The 19,871-nt window shown below is 42.5% G+C and overlaps 1 protein-coding gene across 1 annotated transcript in view; it reads left to right on the forward strand.

Annotated features, from left to right (window-relative positions):
* cadm3 (cell adhesion molecule 3) overlaps positions 1–19,871 on the forward strand; it is a 79,844-nt gene that overhangs the window by 37,926 nt on the left and 22,047 nt on the right. Inside the window, exon 8 of the mRNA XM_085804415.1 lies at positions 4,753–4,890. Within this exon, the coding sequence (XP_085660541.1) occupies positions 4,753–4,890 (138 nt within the window). The remainder of the gene's footprint in view (positions 1–4,752; positions 4,891–19,871) is intronic.

Genomic DNA, 19,871 nt, shown 5'->3' on the forward strand with positions numbered 1-19,871 from the left:
AATACTGCTACATTAAAAATTGACCACATTTTTATTTTTTTGATCTATACCTTGGTTAGTTCACGGCACTTTATATTAGCACTTCCACTGCTGTCCATTTGTCTGTTTCAGCTGTGGGAGGCGGGCGAAAAGAAGAAGCAGGACGTACTTTCAACATCATTTAGCATCATGAGCTCCATTAACATCCGTCTTCTCTCTGCTCGGTCGTTCCTCACTTGTCTTAGGGCCCTTATACACCGGGGACGTGACGAACAAAGGACATGAAAATGCGAAATATTTGCTGACCATTCATACCGGTGGTGACGCAACTATTATAAACCAAAGTTTTGCTTTGCGTCGGGTGGTTCTTTGCCTCCACTTCGTGCCTTAAAGGGCATTTCCAGTGGTAATCAATGTTTACCTCAGATATCAGGTCACCTGATCAGTTCATTTCATACCATCCATACTCCTAACTGCAGCGTGTGGACGTTTAGATTTGTTTTTATTCAAGAATCTGTCGTTTTTTCAATGTTCATTAATGGACTCCAGACTAACTTTAAACTGTGGTCACAAGTAACGTCCTTTTGAACATCCTTTAAATTTTAAAATTCGCTTTACAATTAAATTAAATCAAAATTTGGACGTACCGCGGCTTCTGCATTGTTCCTTTCTGGGTCAGAGGACAAAACAATAGAGGGACTCTGAGGCGTTTGTTCTCTGACCCAGAAAAGAACAATGCAGAAGCCGCGTTAAGGCCGAATTTTGATTTAATTTAATTGTAAAGCGAATTTTAAAATGTAAATGATGGTCAAAAGGACGTTACTTGCGACCACAGTTTAAAATGAGTCCTGAACCCATTAATGAACATTGAAAAAACGACAGATTCTTGTACAAAAACGAATCTAAACGTCCACACGCTGCAGCTGGGAGTATGGATGGTATGAAATGAACTGATCATATCTGAGGTATACATTGATTACAGCTGGAAATGCCCTTTAAAACCATACAACGCACACCTGCTCGTTGATTATTATCCCTCATGTATTCAACAGCACAACACCTGCTGCGCTGCTGTCGTCATGGCACCAACTCTACTACTCTACCTCCAACACAGCGGCTCAGTATCTGATCACAATCCTGACAGCCGAGCTGTTCGTCAACGCTTCTCCGCACGTCGTCCTTCATTTCACTTCATTGTCTTTGTAATGTTTGTGTCCTTTGTCAAACAAGATAGTCTATGTGAGAAACACCGTTATTGTCATGGCGTTGTGCTATGTAGGGTTGTCACATACCTCCTTTACATGCTACATGATTGGTCGATGCGTTGAAGCTCAGAAAAATCGACTATAGTTACATTTCTGCTGCTTAACATTTGCGGTTTGTGTGAAATCAGAGTTTGAAAAAAAGGGAATTATGAAAAAACGTGTGTTACCTTTCAAAATTAGTCATCACAAAGTCTTAATTGTTGCAAAAACTTTAACTAAAATCAGTTTTTCCGTGCTGTTGCCCCCTGCATGGTCTCTAACTTTCTGTCAAACTCTTTCTGCCCCGTCTCTTCCTCACACTCTGTCCATCACTCCCTCTTTCTGCCCCTGAAAAGCAGAGGATGGCAGATGAGGATGGGGTGGAAAAGACAAGCAAAAACTGCAACGTTCATTATTTTTCAAGAGCAGAATGACAGTTAACTCCGACGCCAACACACGGAGGGAAGAGGGAAGAGGGAAGAGCCGCCCACAGTGTCTCCAGATGGAGCACGGAGAGAGAAAAGTTTAATTTTCTCCTCTTCTCGCCTTTTCGACCACGACGGTGGAGGCAAAGTGGATGCTTAAATATTTGGCAGAGTAGACTTGTTGTTGTTGTTGTTAAGTTGGGTTTTTTTTTTTCACTTCAACTCATGCTCCAAGTTAAAATGGTAATTAGAGCACAAAAATGTTGCTTATTTTTAACCGACAGCGAGCGCGCGGGGAATCTGGAAGAACATCCTCGGGGTGGAGGAAGAGGAATCATGAAGTTTTTGGTTTTGGCCCGGAGGCGTCGTGGTGTTTTTTCAATCCGACCTTTGGCGATGTCATCCCTCTGTCCCTTTCAGCTCTTTCTGCAAAAACAGTCACCCGAGGCTCCAGCATTCAACCCCCGCCTCACCTCACAAGAAACACATTTATTCTCACAGAGCCATTCCCAACTCCCACATCATTTTGACTTTTAGCTAATGAATGAATTCTGGGAGTCCTGTTTTAATAATCTCATTTTGAACCAAAACCTGAAGCAACTGAGAGCGAATGAGTCGCACAATGCTCTTTATTACCAGAGCGACCTGAGTTGATGTGGAGATGCCGAGGCTTTCGGAGCTAATGCACAAGCCCACGCTGCTGATTATTAAAAAAAAGGATAATGCATTATTTTTTATTTTGAAATGAAGTAATTGCTCCTGCGTCGTCTTCTCAGTAGGCAGCCGTCCCCGCCCTCTCGCTGCAAATCCTTGAATACTTAATATGCGCACCTGAAGAGCCTGAGTTCTGAATATTAAGTTAATGAAGGATTTTATCATTTTCTAGTGGGGATATATATATTTTTTGGTCTTTATATTCATCTTCTGTAATCTTCTGTCATGTTTTTTTTTTTTTTCAGTCTGAGTGAAGATGTGGTTTTACATTTCACTTCACAGGAGCGATACGTCCTGTATGAGCGTGAACACGGATGAGATTAGACACAGACAGACTCCGACTGCGTGTTATCACAGACTTGTCCTGTAAAATATGAATCACTAACGCCATTTTTTTAATCAATCGAGATGGTTTGCAATGAATTTCAATGTCAAAAAGATAAAAAACTAAACATATGATTGTGGTTATACATGTATATGAACGGACAGACTACTATAGGATGCATATACAGTATAATTAGGTCCAGTACCGACTTCAATTAAATAATCAGAGCAGGTTTTCGCACGATGTATCATTAAATACAGCCTGTCAGTAAGAACTGCTGTAAAATTCTGTTTCTTTAATGATTATTAATTGATTTTTTTTTCTCTTTCAAGAATCTATTGATAGTGCTTCCATATGGGAGCTGTAACCAACAATTATTGTGATTATAGATTATGTTGAATCATGCGTATAAGCTGTCAAAAGCTCAAGGCAGTTTACTGTATTCACATCTTTTTCTCTGAGAATGTTTTACCTAATAATAGATGATCAATTGAGTGATTCATTTTCTTTTTAATCAAATACTGTAATTAGTCATCGCAGCTCCAGTTCAACGGCCTTCATGACAACATTTTTTTTTTTTACAGTACCACCTGTCACAGAAACTGTCACAGGTGGTTGTCACAGAAACCAATCAATCAATCAAGTTTATTTATAGAGCACGTTTAAAAACAACCCAAGTTGACCAAAGTGCAGCTGTACAGTTAAAAATGAAGAAATAATACAAAGACAGGATTAAAGTGATTGATTTCTGATCAGCCACCAGAGATAAGGGTGTTGGTAAAGGAATCGTTCACCAAAAAATGAAATTCATCAGTCATTATTGACTCACCTTCATGCTGATGAATACTCCGGAGTAGTTTTTTATTCCTCAAAGTGCATCTGGAGACCCGGGAGGCCGGTTCGTAGTCCAACGAAATCCTTACTCCACACTGCTCGTCCGCTGCAATCCAAGTGTCCTGAAGGGATATAGTCCAGAGTTCACGTGTGTGAACGTCATAGCCAGGTAAATTCAATACACACCTGTTTCAGCTGTAAAAATGTCCTAAATGACGTAGTTTCGAGTAAACTCTGGACTATAACCCTTCAGGACACTTGGATTGCAGTGGACGAGCAGTAAGGAGGAATATTACAAGGTTTTTGTGTAGTTTTATGGACCTTTTTGTCTCTGGCACTATTGACTCTCATGTAAGGATTTCTTTGGACTACGAACCGGCCTCCCGGGTCTCCACCAGATGCACTCTGAGGAATAAAAAACTACTCCAGAGTATTCATCAGCATGAGGGTGAGTCACTAATGACTGAATTTCATTTTTTGGTGAACTATTCCTTTAAGGTAAAGCACAAAAACTACGACAATTCGGTGCAAACAGCGCCATCTAGAGGCTGAAAGCTGAGCTGACAGTGCAGATATGTGTCTTGTCACATCACCGCAGCGTGCTGACTGAGCTCTCTGGGCCACCGTAGATTTCTCGATGCTTTAATTGCATTAAGCTGGGCTCGCCCTCTGTTTCATAGCCCAGACAGCGGTTATTTGCACAGTCTTGAGCGGTCACGCGTCGTCACAGCAAACACAGACACACACGCCGTGCACCCACGGGCCTAATTGGCTCTGATGGGCAGACAGCTGGTTGGACGCCTGTGGAAGGTCGGGGGTCAGCGGAGGCTTTGGAGGAATTCGAGCCACTGTGAACAATGTTGTCGTGTCCAAAACCATTTCAAACCTTCATGGTTATTATTATTACTGTCATTATTATTTCTCTCCCAGCTGGTTTCCACCACAGCTTTTTAGAAATCCAACCAAATAAATTCAAGCTTGTTTGTGATACCGAGGATGTTGTATTACATCTGGCTGCTCACATTTGCTGTTGTTGCTCTCGTCGTTGTTATTTTTCCTGCCTACAAGACGACTTTACAAATGTGCAGCTTTTGTTCACCTTCATTTCATTCATATATTTGTATTTTTATTTTTTTGCTCTTTCTGGCTACAAGGTGAGTCTGCAGTCCTCCTCTCTTCCTCTCTCTCTCTCCATCTCCGTCTCACGCCAACTCTCTCTAACTCTCCTCAGGTGTGCCGGGTAAACCTCAGATCTCGGGCTTTGAGAACGCGGTGCTGGAGGGGGGCAAAGTCACCCTGACCTGCATCAGTACCGGCAGCAAACCCCCCGCCAAGCTGATCTGGTACCGCGGACAGGAGGAGCTGGAAGGTGAGGCATACAGGAAGTTCACAGACACACACACAACCACACACACACACACACACACACACACACACACACAACCACACACATACATTCTTTGTGCAGGAGTAAAATGTGTTTTGCGGGCTTCAGAAAAATACACGTTTGACTTCCGTGTTGCTGTATCTTGGCCTGCGCTCCTCCTGCTGGATCTGTGTGTGTGGTGAGGAAAGTGCAAGGGTGTGGTTTATGTGTGTGTGCAGTTGCAAGGATATTGTGTAGGAATGCGAGGATGTGGTGGGTTTTTTTGGCCTTTGTTTGTGTGTTTGTGTGTGTGGATCTAAGTGTGGATGTGATCCTGCAGCGTCGTGTGGGGATCTGGGGGAAGTGTCTGTTTATAGACGTGCGCACATTTCTGCACATATCCCTCATGTGCCAGTGATTGTGTGTGTTACTTTGTAGTTGTGTGCATGCACGTGTGTGTGTGTGTGTGTATATGTGTGTGTGTGTATGTGTGTGATCATGCTGTGTGTAGATTGTGTCCTTGCCACATTTCCTGCTGCCTCTCTGCATGCCCCAAACCTGTGCTTGCATATGTGTGTGTGCAAAAGTGTGAGGGCATGCTGCCTCTGTGTGTGTGTGTGTGTGTGTGTGTGTGTGTGCAGAAACAAGCTGTGTGTGTGTGTGTGTGTGTTTGTGTCTTTCTTTCCCATTATTCCTTTATGTTCTGATCCAGTACATTTGTGCTCATGCATGCATCCAGGAAGTGTATGTGTTTGCTGTTGTTGTATATTTTTGCATTTGTTGATGCAGAGTTTAGTCTTCCAAGTGTGTATGTGTGTGTGTGTGCGTGTGTGTGTGTCATCCGTTGAGCTGCAACATATCTGCAAGCGGGAGTGACACAACAGAGAGCGAGAGATAGCGTGGGTCGGATCTAGCCGGGGATAACGACGAAATCCCAACAATAAAAGGCAGGGCGGAGGAGAGGATGAAGGGATGAGGTCGAACAGAGAAAGGGAGATAGAGAGAGCTTTGCATGAGGTCAGGCTGACTGGTCTTTTGTTACAGATAAACAGGAGAAATGAGCAGGGAAAGAGAGAGGGAGAGGGAGGGAGGGAGGGAGGGAGCGGCAGAGGAAGTGCAGAGCAGAGAGGACGACATGAGCGCTCCCCCCCCCCCCCCCCCCCCCCCCCCCCCCCTATCCCCAACTGAATAATCAAGGAAACGATTGGCAGCCTCTGACTCACACCAGTAGTATTGGCAGTGGGAACGTTTCTCCGAATTACAGCCATGTCTCCCATACCCCCCCCCCCCCCCATCCCCCTGCACACACACACACACACACACACACACACACACACACACACAGACACACACTCTGCATCCTCGTTGCCTCATCAGTCAGAGGTTTTCTGTTTTGCTTTACCGAGCAGAAACAAAAAAAACATGTTGGAAGTGTTGTTTCTGTCGCCCTTTCGCTCCTTCCACCATCTGCCTTCACCAACCACAAACTCTACAAGCTTTAAGCTGTGTGTGTGTGTGTGTGTGTGTGTATATGTGTGTGTATATGTGCGTGCATGCAGGTAGAACAGCGCCCCCTGTCTGTGTGTGTGTGTGCGCTGCTCTCCATGCACACACAGCTCCTGCCAAATTCCCTCTCTCTTTGTAAACTGCAATGTTTAGACTTCTTTGCAGTGGCCTTTTCTGCAGTAATTATACTAATATAATTTGATGATATAATATGATAATGAGTTATTGATGTGAAAACGCTACGCGCCGGCTTTGAAATGCAAAAAAAAAAAAAAAAAGAAGAAAAAATCCGCCCATCTCCTGTCCTGACGCCTTGGCAGTAGTTGCTGTTTGCCATAATTATGGATTGAAATGAATCGAAAGAATGGACTAAAGCTACAAAGGAGGAGGGATGGGAGCGGTGCCGACTGAGGACAGATTATCTGGTCTTTTGTCACAACTGAACTAAAAAAAAGAAAAAGAAAAGTCGACAGAGGCAAAGAGGAGGAGGAGGAGGAGTGTGGGAATTGTTGCTTTTCAGAGAGTTTGAATTTTCAGTTTAAAAGGTCAGTTTATTTATAAGACTTTACAAAAACTTGCATATTAGCCTCTGAGCTAGTTGTCGTGTTATTCCTCCAAGCTTTAAGCTGCTGTGTTTGTGGTGCAAGAAACATTAGAAAGCAGCACGTCTCTCTCCAGAAACAATATTTTGGATGATGCTGGTGGATCTTACTCCGTAGAGGAAACAGGTGGTATATTGATAGTGGACGACGTGCAGTTCAGTACCTGCGCCATGATGATTTGCATCCAGCAGCGAGGCGTTCAGGGTCACTGCAGAGAGAAATGTGCAGGTGTTACAAAGGGAGTGAAAGTGGAAAGAAGGAAACTGCAACGTCAATGTTTCTCTAACGCTAATCAAACGTTTGAACCTTAAAGCAACAGTCCAGTAAATGAACGCTGCACATCCATAAAATTGGACGACTCACAGGAGGCAGGTAGAGTAGCGGTGAAAACTGACTTTGGTTGTTATTGGGGCCGGTTTAAAAAAAGAAAAAAAACCCACTGGATCCTACACTTGACTGAGTTTGTCATTAAACTCTCACTGTCTGGTAAAAGTCAGTTTGCTCAGTTTAGACTGTGTCGTCTTTACCAGCAGAAGATGTTATGTAACAGCTGGTGAACCAAACACTACACACTACAGGCCAAAAGTCTGGAAGCAACTTTAAGTTTCTGTTCACAATGTCTTTCTGAAAAACCTGTTTAAAGGGATAGTTCAACATTTTGGCAAATTGACCCATTGCCATAATCCCTATAGTCATAGCAGTAGGTTCGTTACCTTTAATTGTCGGTGCAAGCTGTTTTTAGAGCGGCGGAGCAGAGCCGCGAGCTGCTCAGAGCTACGCTACGGAGGCTCATTGGATTTCTTGGTTTCCCTCATCAAACTCATCAAATACACAATCCAACAACTCCACAACGCTCTGGTGGACAAGTTGTGACCTGCACATTCACCACGCTATGAGATAATAACACAACGTTACCACACAGAGTTGTTTTAGAGGGAAATTCATGCAAAACCGCTGATTCAAGTTCCCGTTGGGGGTAGTTTTTCTAAAACAACTCTGTGTGGTAACGTTGTGTTATTATCTCATAGCGTGGTGAATGTGCAGCTCACAACTTGTCCACCAGAGCGTTTTGGAGTTGTTGGATTGTGTATTTGATGAGTTTGATGAGGGAAACCAAGAAATCCCATGAGCCTCCGTAGCGTAGCTCTGAGCAGCTCACGGCTCTGCTCCGCCGTTCTAAAAACAGCTTGCACCGACAATTAAAGGTAACGAACCTACTGCTATGACTATAGGGATTATGGCAATGGGCCAATTTGCTAAAAATGTTGAACTATCCCTTTAAGTTCTATGGATTTATTGCATGATCAGACTTTGCTTTCATTGATATGCACCATTTTCCTCAATTTACCTTTAGGTATACTCTGATGTTACCAGACCATTTCTGAATAAATGTTAACAAAAGAAAAGAGGAAAGGAGAAGATTTGAAAAAGTCACGACTATAGTCCAAAAATCATAGTTTGCATTATTCACTTTAGCTCTTTGCCTAACCCCCCTAATAAATCTCAACTGTGTTCACATCTCTGACAAACTACCACAGAACCGGCTGGAAAGAAACAGCTGAGCAAAGAAGCAAGAGTACAGATTTGTACATGGAGGGAAGAAGGATACACTGGAAGAGAAATTGCGAAATGCTTAATAGTGTCCAACAAAGGAGTTCACGGCACCCTGAGGAGACGAGAAGAAGAAACTGGAAGTTATGATGATGATAGAAAAAGGTCAGAAAAAGAAGAGGAAGGTGTTGGCCCCCTCAGTCTCCTCAGACCTCTGTCCAATAGATGCACAGTATATAAGAAGACTAGATGACGCACCCAACGCTGCTCCCTCATTAAACCTATGGTGCATGTTCTACTAAAGTAACCTCAGTTTTTGACAGATTTTCGAACGGTTTGGTTTGTTATGAACGTCAGAAATGCAGTTATGATACTGCATACTTAATTACAAATAATTTGAATCATGTGCTTTTCTTTTAAAGTGACATTATGCAAATAGTTATAAGTTAAAAGCTATATACGGTCAAAATGTCACCTAGTTATGAATAGTTTTATTAGTGCAGATGAGTCTGAGTCACAGCGAATGCAAGATGGCCGCCTGTGAGTTGCGTCTGTGCGTAGTCCGATCCACCCCCATGGTGTGGGACGACTTGGAACGATCAGTTAGAAAAGTGCAGTGCACCCCACCAATCAGCAGTCTCTCATTGACCAACTTACAGCAAGAAAGCTTGATATTCACTTCCTGGTTCAAACCTTAAAAAAAACTTGTGGAACGAATGCCTCGTTTATGTCGTGCTGTTGTCAAGGCCAGGAGTCTGGCATCAGGTATTTGGAGTAAGAAAAGCCCCAAATACCTGAAAATTATAGTAAAAATGTTTATTTTGTTGTAAAGTATCTGAAACTACGACCTTTATTTGGCCTGTAGCGAATATAAAACAGTGGCGCGTCCCTTTAAACCATCAGGGCACTGCATGCAATCGATTCTTTTTTAAAAACATCGGTATTGCACGTTAATAATAAAGAGCAGTCACTGAACATGACCCAGCGTGTTTTCTTGCTGAGTCATGGTTCTCATCTACTTCTGACTCAGTGACGAGGGCGTCGGCTCCTTTTTTTGGTGTTAATTTGAGTGAACTGACCCTTTTTAAAGAAGACGGAGAACAGACTAGAGTAAAGAGACCGACACCTGAACTCAGTGTGAAGGATGGTGGCGGTGCGTTCAAGGCCTCGCCCAGGCGCCCTGACATCGCTCAGCATCAGTCAGCTGCAGCGTGAAGCTCTTTATTGGGGTTTTATTCAAATGTAGCTACTCATTTAGGGGCGGAGGAGGAGAAGGAGGAGGAGAAGGAGGAGTAGTTGGAGGGGGGGTGGAGCAGGGCCATTGCTACGAATTCTGGGCCCCCTTAAAGAATACTAAAGTGGGCCCCTCCCCCTAACTTTTCCTTTTTTTTTCTTAGACTACGTATGTATTATCGTTTTTTATTTAGCCTTCTTTGTTTTGATGCTAATGCAGCATTACACTGCAAAAACTCAAGTATCTTAGCAAGAATATTTGTCTTATTTCTAGTCAAAACAAATCTCATTCTACTTAAAATAAGACACATCATATTAAAAGTAGCTTGTTTTTAGACACTTTTTACTTCTTTCAAGCAGATTTTCACTTGGAATAAGTAGAAAAAATCTGATAGTGGAGCAAGTTTTTCTTCCTTAGCCTATTACAAGCACAAAAAACTTACTTTCACTGGCAGATTTTTCTATTTATTGTGAATTTAAGTGAAAATGATCTAAAAACAAGTTAATTTTTAGGTAATGAGTCTTATTTTAAGTGGAAAGAGATTAGTTTTGACTAGAAATGAGACATTTGGACAAGAAATAAGACAAATATTCTTGGAAAGATGTTGAGTTTTTACAGTGTACTATGAGTATTAGTCAGGGTCTTACGCAGAATAAATCAGTCATACAAAGATTAGCCTCTTGCCACTCCTATAAATTCTGTAATATTCGCCTATCCAAGGCGTACCCAAAGTAAATTGAATGCTGTTCTTGAACTGTTCGGAGAATATGGATGGGCTTGGTCTCTTTTGAAAGGTATCACTCTGAAGTTTTTCCCCAAACTGAAATAATCACTATAAGTGCTACTATCATTGAGTAATCTAAGTGGGAGCACAGTGAATTAGAATGTTTTTATTCTCGCCTGAATTTTTTTGTTGCAATCAGATGCCTGAAGATGAGTGTAGCTGATAATTTTAGCTGAAAACACAATGGGACTACAGCATGAAGCCTTACCTGGCCCCAGTTTCAAATTTGATAACAATCCTGCTAAAAATGAGTATTTTACACATGTTTTTCTAAGTGTATATCTAGGCGTTTTCCTAAAGTTGCCATTGAGAAACAATACATGCGCCAAAGTGCAGCTTTTGCAAAGTTACGCATGAAGATGGCAGTGCTGCCTTTTCCCAGGGACCATGAATGCAGCACATCGTTCGTTTCGTAATCTCATTGGCTATTCAATGCTACAGTTTCCATCGAGATCGGTTTCTATTGGCTGAAGCCATTCAGCGCTGTCGGAGGGGATGTTCCTCATACAGACACAGCCACTCATTCGCTATTGCAGGCGGCAGCCGGGGACAGGGAGCTTGTGATTGGTCGAGTGAGCTGTCAATCGAAAGGTCAGAGGGCAGCGCCATTTTGTAAAGTGAAATAAACATTGTTTTCATGTAAACGCCGGATTTATGAGGAGAAATAAACGGATTTACTGGATATACAATGCGTAATTTCATAAGATGCAGCAGCGGGATGAGGCTATCTACCGGTACAACCGTGTGTTTTGGACTAAATACTTTACTGGATTGGATTTACTGGACTTTTCTGAATGTAACGACACCAAGTTTGTGGGGAAACCCTGTGATCCTGAGCCTGCCCTGACACAAATCGTGAGTTATATCGGCTTTTTACGAACTTTGTTAGCATGTTTATAGTCTGATTCGAGTGTTGCTGTGATGATTATATTTAGGAATGGTCGGCATATCTTTAATCACAAGAGTTTTAGCTTTCCAACGATATGTGGCATGACTATTTCAAGTGACTGGTGACATCCTCTATGACACCTCCCTGTTTAAAACCCCCCCGGGGGCCCGCCGGCGGGCCGTCGGAATGGCAACGGGCTGGTTTTTTATGGGCCCCACTGGGCGCTGGGCCCCTAGAGTTATCATCACCTTTCTCCCCTAGACAACGGCCCTGGGTGGAGGGAGAAGGGAGGAGGGGGGGTTCACCACCTCTGAAGAGGAATTAATTTTAACACAGTGAATCCAATCAGTCTGATATCAACGTCGACGCCGTGACTTCTCGACATCAAAGGAACACGTTAACAGGACGACGGCTGAGTCTAAATACAGAAAAGCACCAACTCCTAACGAACGAAGGAACGAAGGAACGAAGGCGGAGGAAACGTGACGTGACGTCTCGATAATTAACCGAGATGCAAAGTGGTGCAAAGAGAACAGTGTTAATCAATAGCTGAGTAATGAATCGGGCGATGGTGGGAGAGAGAATATGATTAGGCTTTTCTTTGTAGCTGGAACAGCAGGAGAGCTGCCACCGCTCGTCACCACTGTGTGTGTGTGTGTGTGTGTGTGTGTGTGTGTGTGTGTGTGTGTGTGTGTGTGTGTGTGTGTGTGTGTTTAAGGAAAACGCTGCTGTTTTGTCCCGACTTTAAGACGTCTGAGGTCGATTTGATGTTGTGGGGATCCAGTTTTTTTGATCTGCATGAAGCTGTCGCCCCTCAAAAGTAGTCAAACACAACAACACAACCCAACACACATGACGCATGATTTAACACACAAACACAGCAGGTAATAGATGTTTGATTATCTCGCACACATAAACGCTGTCTGTCACATGGTGCTCATCTCCGGCTAGAAGAGCACCTCAGGTCAGTGTGCTATTATTAATACAGCTTCTCATTCATGCAGTTGTAGCGTGTGTGTGTGTGTGTGTGTTCGTGTGTATATATGTGTGTGTGTGTGTGTGTTGGAAAGACGAGCCCGTACACTGCTGCTCACCACTGCTTCTCTGACAGCTTCAGTGACAGTAAAGAGAAAGATGGAGAGAGAGGGAGGGAGGGGACGAGGGCGACACAGAGTGTGTGTGTCTGAGTGTGTGTGTGTGCACGTGTGTGTGTGTGCGGTTGTGCATGTGTGTGTGTGTGTGTCTGTGAGAAAGAGAGAGATGCCTTGTATCAGAAAAGTGACAGTGAGGAGCTGCTGAGAAAACAGAGAACAGAGAGAGTGAGTGAATGAGCGAGTGTGTGCATGGGATGCGTGTGTGTATGTGTGTGTGTGCATAAAAATAGACAGAGCGAGTGCGAGGATACTGAGAGAGTGATGGAAGCTGCAAAGAGCCGACGGAAGAAGAAGAAGAAGAAAAGAGACTGAAGGAGAGAGAGACAGAGAGAGCAGTGGGGGAATTAAGAAAACCACAGAAGAAGGAAGGAGCGGCGAGGCGGCTTTGTGGCTGAGTGGGAGCAGAGGCTGGGAGGAAGAGGAGGAGGAGGAGGAGAGGGGGAGAGGAGGAGAGGGGGAGAGAGGGAGGAGAGGATGAAGCAAAGGGAGACCAGTTTAAAAGAAGAGGGGACTGAAGAGCGCAACAGGAGAGAAGGGGAGAAAGACGAGAGGAGGCTGACGAAACGGAGAGAGAAATCTGGAAAGAGGATTTAGATAGAAAGGGGGGGGTGAGAGAGACAGAGAGAGGGAGAAAGAGAGAGAGAGAGAGTGCGGGAAAGGGAGTGGTAATTGAGAAGAATGAAAGGCTAAGAGCTTTGAGGACTGTATTAGTTGTACTGTGTGAAAGGGCTATGGATCATTTAGTGACATCGATGTATTGGATTGGAGATAATGGGGATTTATGGCGGCACTTAACGGCCACACCAGCAGAATAACCGGCCCCCAAATTGTCATAATGCAGGACGAGGGGGCGGGCAGACGGGGCGACATGGGCGTGTGTCCATATGGAGCGATGTGATGTCAGAGAGAGACGAGACAGAGACGAGGAGGGGGAGGAGGACGCTCCGATCTCAGATCATTTCAGACTCAAAGTTAAGACTTCTCATGTAGAGCGGCTTCGTTGTGTAAAATATTGTTGCATATATCACACGACACATGATATTTGGATTTTGGAGCCTTGAAGGATGTGAGAGCGGGAAGATGTGAAAACTGGTGTCACTCATCCAGTCACCGCAGTTTGGAAAATCGACCAAATCTCTGGGCTGTGATGCTGATGATTTTCAGAAGTTTCCAAAGTTTAAAGTGAAATCTGGTTTGTTTTGTGTGTGAGCAGCAGAACCCAGAACCAGAACAGTCAAGTATCTGCAAACATATTTGGTTTGTAGTGAAACATGGCGGTGCATGCAACAATCTGCAAAAACTATTTAAAGATTTGCAACTTATCAAGTGCAGCCGTCTTCTCTTCTCTGTCACATCACATCAAACAGGAAGTGGTGAAATGGCAATCGCTTAAATTTTGGGGCTGAACAACGCAGAACATTAGTTTTTGTGGAGGAGGGATGTGATGTCTGGACCAATCAAATCCATTTATCTTAAATCTGCAGTCGAGTGTTTACATGCAACTTGTAGGAAAATGGAAGAGAGAGGGATAAAGCGCGAGGGCCAGAGGATGAAAAGCCCTTTCAAAATAAAATACATGCTGGCCAGGTGAGGTGAAGAGTGCTGCAGTTTTCTGTTAAATAACATAATCTATAAGGAAACAGCCAAACAGACCATAATAACATCCCTAACACAATCTCTGCAACACAAATAATAAAGGTCAGATCAATAGCTCCTGTTTTATTGTTGTTTTTGCCATAAACAAGCAAAATCAATGACACGGCAGATACAGAACTGTAGCTCATGTTTTATGTATTTAGTTATTCAGACGACTTTCCTCCTGAAATAACATAGAGACAGATTCATAACTGAAGCAAACTGAGCACCGTGACCACTAGGGGGCACAAAAGAGCAGCTAACGTCTTTAAAGTTATAGTGCGTGACTTCTGCTGAGAAATTCTGCGTAATTACAAAACCCCTTGATTGTTTTTGTTGCTGCACATTGCTGTTGGGAGTTAATTTAAAACCAAAGATTAAAAAAAAAAAGCAGATGACAATGTGTTTACAGTAAATTAATTGTCTATTGGTTTATTTTGTTGCTTTTAGTAACTCAGTGTCCCACTTAGTAGCTATACAACTTTGAATATTAAGTGTAAATCAACCTCAGGCTGCACTTCTAGCTGGATTTGGTGCCATTTCAGACGAGTAATAACACGCCAGGCTATAAGTTTATAGTTGATGTGTAAATGATCAAAAATGAGTTTTATTGGCAGTAAAAGAGGGCCCAATGGAGGCTTGTTCATAACTGGTTTTATACCTTTCTTTTTTAAATCAACAAATAAGATGAGCCCACCAGCCTTTATATGTTACTAAACAGAATACAGAACAGTATTCCCATCTGAACTGTAGTGAAGTAGAAGTTAAACATACTGAAGTTAAAGTGCTTGTACCTGACAATTAAACTTAGGTATACTCTACTTGACTCAATGCACTCGGCCACCTCCCACAGATGAATAAATAAGTCAGTCAGTGCAAGTACAAGTACAGTAGAGACAGGAATAGAAACAAGCAGAACGTTTTAATCCAGTAACAGGACTAATGAACTCCTTCTAAATGAGATGACCTCATCTTATGGCTCAAATCAGACTCGAGTGCTTTCTCTGGCCTGTAATCCGATTTGAGCTTAAAAGTGATGACTGTTTTGATTATTTTAAAACCCCCACCACCTCCCCCCCTTCTTTCCTTCCTTCCTTCATCCTCCCTCCCCCTCTCTCTTATCCAGCCAGGGAAGTCGGCCTTCTGCTGAGCATGCACAGCAGCAGCGGCGGCGGCGGCGGCGGCGTTAAGCCACACTTCACTGTCTGTTCACACAGCTCCACGTTTTCACACCTCTGAGATGCCAAGTAGAAACCAGAGTTTTTCTCCTCGTGGCGACTGAGCCGCTCCACTGGAGTAGCTCCGGAGGTTAAGCGCCTCGTTCATCTGGCAAAGTTGTTGAATATTAAAGGAGGGGGAGTTTTTTTTATTTATTTTTTTACTTTTACTCGCTCATTCACTGAGTTTTTTATTATAATTTTTTTGGCTGCAACACGACATTTTATTCTCTAACTTTTAATCACTTTTTTTGTTAAAATGTCAAAACACAGTGAACATAATACCCATCATCGCCGTTCATCACAGCCTCATTCAGGAAACATTTACTGTTAAGGCTTTCTTTAATAGTGTTTACACCACATTTTGGATATTAAGTCGATTTAAAACAGGGGTGTTTTTGAGGGATAATTTCACACGCTGCTCATAAATGTTTGAAGATTTTCTTTGGCTCAGGTGACTCTTTTGAATTTTAAGTAGATTAAAACTGCTTTTATTTCTCATTTCTCACAATATGTCACACAGTCAAATGGAAACGCCTCATTACATTTCTTCTTTTGATTATGAAAAAAAAGCATAATTTTACGTCTCGTTATTATTCTGCTCTAAGATTTTCAGTCCTCTAATTGATTAACTGACTAATTTCCAGCTCTTATCCTAGAAACTGTGGCCTCAAACCCCCCCCCCCCCGCGGTGTAATTGCCTCATCCACGTGTTTGATTCTCCTAATATGATTATTTTTTTTGGATCGTGCGCTGGAGGGCTGGAGCATCATCGGCAGTGCCAGCATCTCATCTGCAATCGCTTTGGGAGGGGGACGAGGGAGGGAGGTGGGGGGTGTTAAGTCTTGTCCACCTTTTTTCCGATTTTATAGAAAACCTACAGGCTTCCCTCTTAAATTTTTGATCAGGTGCTGCGGTATAGTCCGGCTTAAATATTAAAGAAGGCGAACGCTTACACCCACTTCCACTAAATCTAGTTGAATTGGATATCGATGTTTATTTATTTATTATTTATCAGTCATTAAAGGGATGCAGTCTCTGCATTTCCCTCTAAAACAACTCTGTGTGGTAACGTTGTGTTATTATCTCATAGCGTGGTGAATGTGCAGCTCACAACTTGTCCACCAGAGCGTTGTGGAGTTGTTGGATTGTGTATTTGATGAGTTTGATGAGGGAAACCAAGAAATCCCATAATGAGCCTCCGTAGCGTAGCTCTGAGCAGCTCACGGCTCTGCTCTGCCGTTTCTAAAGATAGCTTGCACCGACAATTAGATAGATGAGTTTATTTGTCCTTTCCAAGGAAAATTGTTTTCACCATTTCGTACAGAGCGGCCTCGAGAAGTGCAACTTACATACATTAAAGCAGAAGTGAGTGATCCGGTCGTTTTCGCTAATGCTGCGTTCCAGGCAGGCTTTTGAAATCGTAAATTACAGCTTCAAGTCACAACTTACGACTTTGTAGCGTTCCAGGCAACCCACTCGTGTTTTTCCGACCTGTTTTACCGGTGAAAGTCACTATAACGGCCACTCGTAACTTCCGACCTGTGAACTCGTACCAGATCGAACTGATACAACTTCACAGGACGGAAAAACACGAGTCTACGAGTTTCCTTGAACGCACCATAACAGTCCTCGACCCTACGTCGCCACATTCACGGCGTCCCTTGGCTGCACACACAGCCCTGCATGCCGTTCTCTCTCCTCATTGGATAAAAACTGTAGGATACGATAAATGTTTTCTCCTGGGCTCAGAGCAGAGCAGAGTGACTGACAGACCCGTGTTTCAGACCAAACACTCTATAGAAGTGATTGCTGACGGAAGATATAACTATTTAAGACTTATATTAACACAAATATATCACTTACTTCTGCTTTAACATACATTCCCACATTTCATACACCTCAATTACATAGAGACATAAGAACATAAAAAACATAAGACATAAGACCCTGCACCCCATATTTACATGTGCAATTAAAGGTAATGAACCTACTGCTATGACTATAGGGATTATGGCAATGGGCCGATTTGACAAAAATGTTGAACTATCCCTTTAAAAATGAAACTTTGAGGATATGATGTATGTTTTTTTTTAATGTTCTTGCATCTTTGCGATGTGTTGTAAACTTTTTCCACAGTTTTTAAATAATAATGAATCATGCAAGGAGGCAGTGATATAGAGGATCGATGCAGTAGATTGACCATGTATGGTGGTTACATAATAAGCAAATGTGTGGCCTTCTCTTTTTATTCTAATAATTAACCTTTTCCAGCAGCGTTTAGCTCTTGTTCTGTGTCTGTGCAGGGTTTTTTAATTTATGCCGATTGATTTGTGATGTTTCCTTTTTTTTTTCTTCATATTTGACACTTTAACAATCATTTTTCCTCACCTTTATACGCCATCGTCTCTGCATCACATTATCGCAGATCCACAGTCTGCTGGTTATGTAGATGCAGAGACGCAGCTCATTCATTAGCTTGAGTCTACATACGGTTTATTGAGTGTCATATTTTTCACTTACATTAAACCTGCATTAGCTGCTGCTGCTGCTGCTGTTTTTTTTTTCTTGGGCCACACAGAAGAGAAACAGAAACAGGCTGACATATTATCACCTCGTAAACATGAACCTGCTACAGAGGAATCATTTGCCCACTGACACGTTCAGCCCACATGAAGCGTTATGAATAATCATTAATTTGGAGTTATATTCATGCTGCTGCTGAAATATACACATCAAAAACTGCAGTTCTTCAAATGACCCAACGAGTCTGGCTCCAAAAGTGAGTCATTCCTCAGAGACTCAGATGTTAAAAGAGGAATAAACATGTTTACAGCTTGGTACAAAGTCTTGAAAGTTGAGTATATTTGATATATTTGAGGGCGTGGCCGGACGGATCGGACGCTGCCAAGACGGCAACGGCAAAGCGGCTCACTCTGAGCTTCAACACAGTGAAGATTAAAACTCTGAAATTAAGTTTCAAATCAGAATAAACTCACATATTCTCCAATCAGCTACAAGATTAAAGGGACAACGAGGAGTTTGTACTTGGTTATAAAAAAGTCTCATATTAATTTGGATGAATCTACATTACCTACACTTGTTAATGGGTCCATTTTCGATAAATATATCGTTTTGTCTTCTTTATCGTTATTTTGTTAATATTATTATTAGTGGTCGGCTCGCCCATCATTTCCTAGTTTAGGTTTCGCGGACACTGCCTGGCGGGTCATGGGAATAATGGTTGTCTTCGAACCTCTGACTTTCATTCTTGATCAATGAAAACAATTGGCAAATGTTTTCGCTTTCGTCCGTCCAAGAATTTCACCGTGTTCGCGGGGGCTCATGGGAAATGTAGTGTGAAAACAGTTCGCTCTCCAAAACTCCTCCTCCTCCTCGTCTCTTTAAAACCCACTCAGCCGTTTTTAATATTGTGGCTGATCGGTGTAAACACAGATGATGGACGACAATGTGTCACAAAGAAGACAGAAACATCCTCTGCATCTTCAGCTTCTTTTGCATTCAGGTCAATCAAGGTCTAAACTGAACTAGTCAGAAAACTGAACCCTTGAACATTGTGATTGTGATAAAAAACGACCTCAAACAAACCAAGGAGACTCTGAGAGCGATGGAAACCAAAAGCTCTGAGCCAGTCAGGTGATAATTCTCTGTTGATTCATCACTACACTACAAATGATCCCATTGTTAATAACAATATCAAGATATTGATCGAGGCTCAGTTCATCTAAATTACCTTATGGCTGAGCTGCTATAGTTTTCATCTTATTCGCCCAGGTTTGGAGATTTTCTTTCTGTCTCTCCCCCGAGAAAGTGTTGTTGTTTGCATCTTTACAGCATTTAAACATCACATCACATCCCATAAACAGAATTCATCCTGTTTATTCCGGCTAATCCACAGTAATACACAATGAGCAGTTTGTAGAGAAGTGTTTCTGGTCAAAGATGTGACAGATGCGAGTCATGAACTTTCTATTTTTGAATCTGAGTTTGTCATTGTGGCGTTTTTTGTTTGTCTGTAGTAGACGTATGCATGACAACAAGACACAAACATTTATCTGAACTGAGGCTTTTTAGACAGACTCTGGTCATTTGTGTGTTAACGCCACTTGTTGCCAATCTGCTTGTTGTGCAGTAGCAGCTGACATTCAAACCCAACCCTGATGATCTAATTATGAATTGAGGAAAATGTGAATTATGAGTAAATGTGCATCACTAGCTGTCTTGGGAACAAAACACTGCTTAGAAACCAACTGCATCTTATTTTTTCCCAGTAATGAATGTGTGAGAGTCGGTTTCCGTGACCCCTTGGGCCTGGAAAACTTATTAAAACTCAATTGTGTGATTTAAAAAAAATAAAAATAATACTGTACACAGGAGTCGGTGGGTAAACA

This window comes from Trachurus japonicus, chromosome 17 (genome assembly GCF_045865225.1).
Source record: "Trachurus japonicus isolate A0001 chromosome 17, Traja_1.0".
In the NCBI taxonomy this organism is placed as follows: Eukaryota; Metazoa; Chordata; class Actinopteri; order Carangiformes; family Carangidae; genus Trachurus; species Trachurus japonicus.